The sequence below is a fragment of the Dendrobates tinctorius genome, unplaced genomic scaffold, assembly GCF_039654945.1.
Source record: "Dendrobates tinctorius isolate UK_male_01 unplaced genomic scaffold, ASM3965494v1 ptg000079l, whole genome shotgun sequence".
NCBI classification, from domain to species: Eukaryota; Metazoa; Chordata; class Amphibia; order Anura; family Dendrobatidae; genus Dendrobates; species Dendrobates tinctorius.
Genome location: NW_027361747.1, coordinates 17,369,764 through 17,375,763, shown reverse-complemented (window position 1 = coordinate 17,375,763; position 6,000 = coordinate 17,369,764). Strand labels below are relative to the sequence as shown.

The 6,000-nt window shown below is 42.7% G+C and overlaps 1 protein-coding gene across 5 annotated transcripts in view; it reads left to right on the top strand.

Moving 5' to 3' along the window:
- The first annotated feature begins 1,215 nt into the window (after positions 1 to 1,215).
- NMU (neuromedin U) overlaps positions 1,216 to 6,000 on the top strand; it is a 131,118-nt gene continuing 126,333 nt past the window's right edge. For 2 of the 5 annotated variants that reach the window (XM_073583563.1, XM_073583561.1), the window contains exon 1: positions 1,217 to 1,463. In XM_073583563.1, coding sequence (XP_073439664.1) covers positions 1,307 to 1,463 — 157 coding nt within the window. In that variant the 5' untranslated portion in view covers positions 1,217 to 1,306. Of the gene's footprint in view, positions 1,464 to 6,000 lie in introns of all 5 variants that reach the window. The other 3 variants (XM_073583565.1, XM_073583562.1, XM_073583564.1) reach the window with 2 other exon arrangements.

The window sequence follows — 6,000 nt, the reverse complement described above, 5'->3', positions numbered from 1 at the left end:
AGCTGAGATCTGTATAATGCTACCCTCACCATTGATATATAGCCTTCTGCCCATGTACAGTGTATACAGAAATCTGCCAATCAGTGGTGGTGGTGGGGTTATACAGAGCTTATGAATATGGAGGACTACATGGCAGCAGGTTTACTAGCCCTCTAGTGATAATCTTCTGATGATAAAACTGTGGGTTTTTTTTAATCAAAACTACAACAAGAAGCCCAGTAAGTGACATATCACTAGAATCAAGGTTTATGACTCTACATTATTCAGGTCTCCCTTTAGCTATGGTGGTAAGATCACAGATAAGAGGTTCCTAGGTTTCCATTAAGTAAAATTGCTGGCTCTAACAAGACAAAGAGCAATGTTACAACTATCACTACATGGCAATAATTGCTGAATGTAGCTACAGCTTCAAATAAGGAAAAATGTTCTAATTTACACCCTCCCCATCCCCCAAAAATATAAAAAAAAGTCCCCTGTAAGTCATATGTAATATGTGTATATCCTCTATATAAGTCTTAGAATTCCTGATCCTCACAACTTTCATACACGATAAATGATTAACTCCACATCCAAAATCAATTAATCTGATTTCTAGAGCATGGTCTTAAATCAATAGTGGCACACATTATATATATTTATGGGTTTCAATCCCTCTTAAAATGCTCTACTTTTGTTGAAAAAAAAACTGTTATATCAACATTTTACCAAGATATGGTTCATACGGTGAAAAATTCACCTTTGAATTGTAATGATTGTAGTAAGTCCTGGACAGGAGTTTGCACCGTAACTAGTAATAAGGAGTCATTAGTGACAGTGCAGTGCAGTGCAGTGACAGTCTGTCAGTGCAGATTGGCCGGAGCAGCTGATCGCACAATGAGTGAGCTCCAGCCCTAGATCAGCACCATGGAGCTGTCCACCAATACTCTGGGGCTGCAGTCCGGCAGCATTGATCTCCTTTGGTTCCTCTTGATCAGACCTCTGCTCTGGGGGCATGGTGATCGGTGATCCATCATGGTGATAACTAATCATTTCCAGGACACATCTGATCACAGAGGGAAACTTCCATGAAGTCGTTCCTGTTTGATCTCAGCTGATCCCTGTGCCCTGGGCAGTGACAGGGGTCAGTACACACGTGTGCGCCTCTGGTGCGGGCAGGGGGACGCGCTGATGACGCGGGGTCTCTCCGTGCGCACCACCACGTGGCTACACTATAAAAGCGCACGGCTAATAGCGCAGCGCAGGAAGAAGCCGCTGCTGGGATCACCGTCAGCACTGCGTCCTATCCACAGCCGGGGGAGCCTGCGCCATGCTGAGCCCCAGCTCCTGTAAGAGGCAGCTGGCTATGCAGAAAGTCAGTGAGGACACAGCCCAGAGCAGGTGCCTCCAGCCCGGCGTCAGGGGGCGCTCCACCTGTGGGCTGCTCCTTCTCATCCTCTTCATATCTTGGACAAGCATCTGTGAAGGTAATGTCCACACCTAGCAACAAGTGCCGTCCTTTCATAGAGGTACAGAGCGTTCTACATTCCATATAAATCACAGTCTGTGGAACTACAAGTCTAAGCGTGCCCGTGCCAGCCCTTACAGCTGCTGTAACCTGCTGCTCTGAAGTTAGCGGACACTTGTAGGCACAGAACTCTGGGGAAAGGGGCTTCAAGCAGCAGCTCTGACCATGTGCCAGGAAGGACTAGCAAACTTTACAGGTTATAGTCTGGGATCAGACATTGAGTAATAACTAGGGAAACTTTGCTTGTGACATTCCTGTATGAGACACGCACATCTGCTGTGGTACTACAAATCTCAGCATGCTCTGACAGCAGGCATATGTTGCTGGTAGTGTAGCACTGAGTGACACTGATGTCAGGGACAGGTATGTCCTCCATCTGTATGTTTAGTCTCCTACCCAAGTGGAACTACAGCTCCCAGCATTAGCTATTTCTGCAGTGTAAGACGACACAGCTCACAGATGGGAATAGGGCTATTATGGAACTGGGATTGTACCTAGTTTTACATAGATTATGGGATGGGACAGTATCTGATGGGGTTTACTGGACTCATCAGTAGAGATAATATTACAGTTTCTTGTCAAGTTCCTTGTTGCCATTTTGCCAACACCTCCAGTAATGCCCAGTGCTCAATGCCCACCCATTGTGCCTGACTGGTCAGCCTGGAGTCAGGGTGCCATCTGTCAGGTGCCTGCGTGGTTCCCACTGAGGTTCCTGACTTTGCACAACCTACTGACCTCTCAATAGACACATGGAGAACTCCGCTTTCCTGTCTGTTCTCATAATTTGGTTTCCTCCAAATACTGCTCATTAAAATGCCATGCATCAGAGAAAGTAGGAACTGACAGCTGGGTAAAATGAGATTATTAGAGGCCAGCACTATGTGGACTGGAGCAGAAAAAAACATTATATATGTGTATATATATATATATATATATATATATATATATATATTGCTCAAAAAATGAAGGAAACACGTCCTGGTACATTGTGTTGGTTAAGTGTTCCCCTTATTTTTTTGAGCAGTATATATGCAAATATATATTTATACTCTTCTGTAAGTTCTATATTTATATATATATATATATATATATATATATATATATATATATATGTATATGTATATATATATAAATGATTTTATATATATTATACCACGGTGTTATTCCTATTATTTGAAGGTAAAGTTTCTGTTGAATCCCACTGCACATTATACATATATTTGTGTGTTTGTGCAGTGGAATGCAACAGAAACTTTACCTTCATATATATATAGAATATATATATATATATATATATATATATATATGGACAATGATAATGTCTGTAAAGCGCTGTGGAATTAATGGCACCATATAAAGGAGTAAAATAAATAAATAAAAATAAATATGTTAGTGATGCTATCTTTACCGTGTGTCAGTATTGGTAGAAGTTGCATGATAACTTTATTTCTCTTTAGGTGAATTGCGAGTTATAAATTCAGATGTCGCAGATCTGCTCAGCGGCTATAATAATTCAATAGTAAATGTAAAATAATTTTCTTAGCGACATCAGTTTTTGTCTTTTTTCATCCCAGTATGTTGGAATACATGGCTCATGGTAAAAGTTCCTAGTAATGCTCATCAGTAATGCCCAGGTCAGGCTTCTGTACTGGCTTCAATGTAATTTGCCCAATTGAGTTATGCTGGACTGAATTAAGGCGCACTAAATTGCCTTTAATATGAATTACCATAGTAAATCATTACAAGGAAATAAGGGCTAAACTTGAGAGAACAATATTATATTAGCATTGGACAATTTAGATGACACATGACTATGTAGAGGTTTAAAGTTCATGGTTACAAAATGATACATAATACACAAAGAATAGAAAATATTTTATGGTATTTCTTCTAGGTTTACAAATACGAGTCAACAGGTCCTATGTATTGTGCATTATGTCCAGTATACAAAGCAAAAATGGGCTTCTTAAAGAGATCTGATGTTCAAAACGTGTTCAGTATATCGCTTTTTTAAGACCTGCACAGTGATGGAAGCCCAGGATGGGGCATAACTGTAAGAGATGTTTGGTCATCCTGATCCTTGTATGGCGAAGTGGTTGAAGATTTTTAGTTTTCATTGAGTCCTTTGCAGATGTTTTCCTTACTGGGAGAATACGGTAGTTAGTTCCCTGACCTGGGGCACTGTCATATGAAGTCTATGGGTTAGGGAAAAATTTATCAATCTTAAAAAAGATTGGGAAAGAGTCAAACAAAAAAACTGAATGCGGCTGCTTGTCAAATATAGAATAAATGTCAGAGAAGGGAAAAAATACTTAAAGGCAATCTGTCAGCAGGTTTTCGCTATGTAATCTGAGGACAGTCTGAAGTGACAGATTCCCTTTAAATGATTTTTGTAACTTGCTTTGAAGAGCGCTACATAAATAATCCCGGAAAATCATTATGCTTAAGTAGATAAAGTTCCATAGTGTTCTGTAAACAGAACAAATGAGCCAAAGCAAGGCAACATGGATACATATTTTTTTTTAATGTTTTCAGTGCATTAATGACATGGACAGATCACTGTGCCTGACTAAATCAGCTCTATATCACATTTTCCAAATAAAGCCAGTAATAATAAATAGGGGTATCTAGGTGGAGTTGGATTAAAATTTAGAGGTATTGAAACTTCCCGAATTTTATACATCATGTTGGACAAACTATGGAGCGAATATTTAATTAAGGGCAAATTATCTTGAGTTTCTATAATCTTACAAGCTTTAACAACAGATACTTATGTGAATAGTTGGTGCTTTCCCCACAGGGACCCATGATGGTCACTGGCGGCACACTGCTGCTCCCCATTGCTTGCTCACTGCGATGGCCCATTGCTGCTCCCCATTGCTTGCTCACTGTGATGGCCCACTGCTGCTCCCCATTACTTGCTCACTGTGATGGCACACTGCTGCTCCCCATTGCTTGCTCACTGTGATGGCCCACTGCTGCTCCCCATTGCTTGCTCACTGTGATGGCCCACTGCTGCTCACCATTGCTTGCTCACTGTGATGGCCCACTGCTGCTCTACATTGCTTGCTCACTGTGATGGCCCACTGCTGCTCCCCATTGCTTGCTCACTGTGATGGCCCACTGCTGCTCCCCATTACTTGCTCACTGTGATGGCCCACTGCTGCTCCCCATTACTTGCTCACTGTGATGGCACACTGCTGCTCCCCATTACTTGCTCACTGCGATGGCCCACTGCTGCTCCCCATTATTTGTTCACTGTGATGGCCCACTGCTGCTCACCATTGCTTGCTCACTGTGATGGCCCACTGCTGCTCCCCATTGCTTGCTCACTGTGATGGCACACTGCTGCTCCCCATTGCTTGCTCGCTGCGATGGCCCACTGCTGCTCCCCATTACTTGCTCACTGTGATGGCCCACTGCTGCTCACCATTGCTTGCTCACTGTGATGGCCCACTGCTGCTCCCCATTGATTGCTCACTGTGATGGCCCACTGCTGCTCCCCATTGCTTGCTCACTGTGATGGCCCACTGCTGCTCACCATTGCTTGCTCACTGTGATGGCCCACTGCTGCTGCTCCCCATTGCTTGCTCACTGTGATGGCACACTGCTGCTCCCCATTGCTTGCTCACTAAGATGGCACACTGCTCCTCCCCATTGCTTGCTAGGAGCACCACCTGTGTGTTGCTTTACATATAGGGAGCTGGAATGTGAAAAGCTAAATTATCAGCAGCAAGTGTTGGCATGTGTTCACAGCATCAACCAGAATGTAGATGGAAACAGCAGCTTTCTATATGGTATCTGCAATATTTCACTTTTTTATTGTGAAAAGGAGACAGTACAGTTAATAAATTATCCAAGGTTGGAGTCTAGTGAAGATCGGACATGTTACATAATGTTTTTATCTTCAGCCTTATATTGACAGAATTTATTTAGCACACTAAGGCTGTGTGCCCACGTAGCGTTTTTTTAAGCGTTTTTGATGCGTTTTTCGGGGTCAAACCGCATCAAAAACACTTAAAAGAAGCATCTCATTCATTTAAATGCATTTTGGCCTTTTTGTGCCAATGGGTGCGTTTTTTTGCAGCTAAGGAAGCGCTTAGCGGTAAAAAACGCAGCATGTTCATTAATTTCTGTTTAGGTCCTGTTCTGTTTAGGTTTAGGTTTAGGTTTAGGTTCTGTTTAGGTTTATGGGCAGCACGGTGGCTCAGTGGTTAGCGCTGCAGCCTTGCAGCGCTGGGGTCCTGGGTTCGAATCCCACCAAGGACAACATCTGCAAGGAGTTTGTATGTTCTCCCCGTGTTTGCGTGGGTTTCCTCCGGGCACTCCGGTTTCCTCCCACACTCCAAAGACATACTGATAGGGAATTCAGATTGTGAGCCCCACCGGGGACAGTGATGAAATGTGTGCAAACTGTAAAGCGCTGCGGAATATGTTAGCGCTATATAAAAAAAATAAAGAAGAAGAAGAAGAAGAAGGTCCGCGTTTTTGGCTAT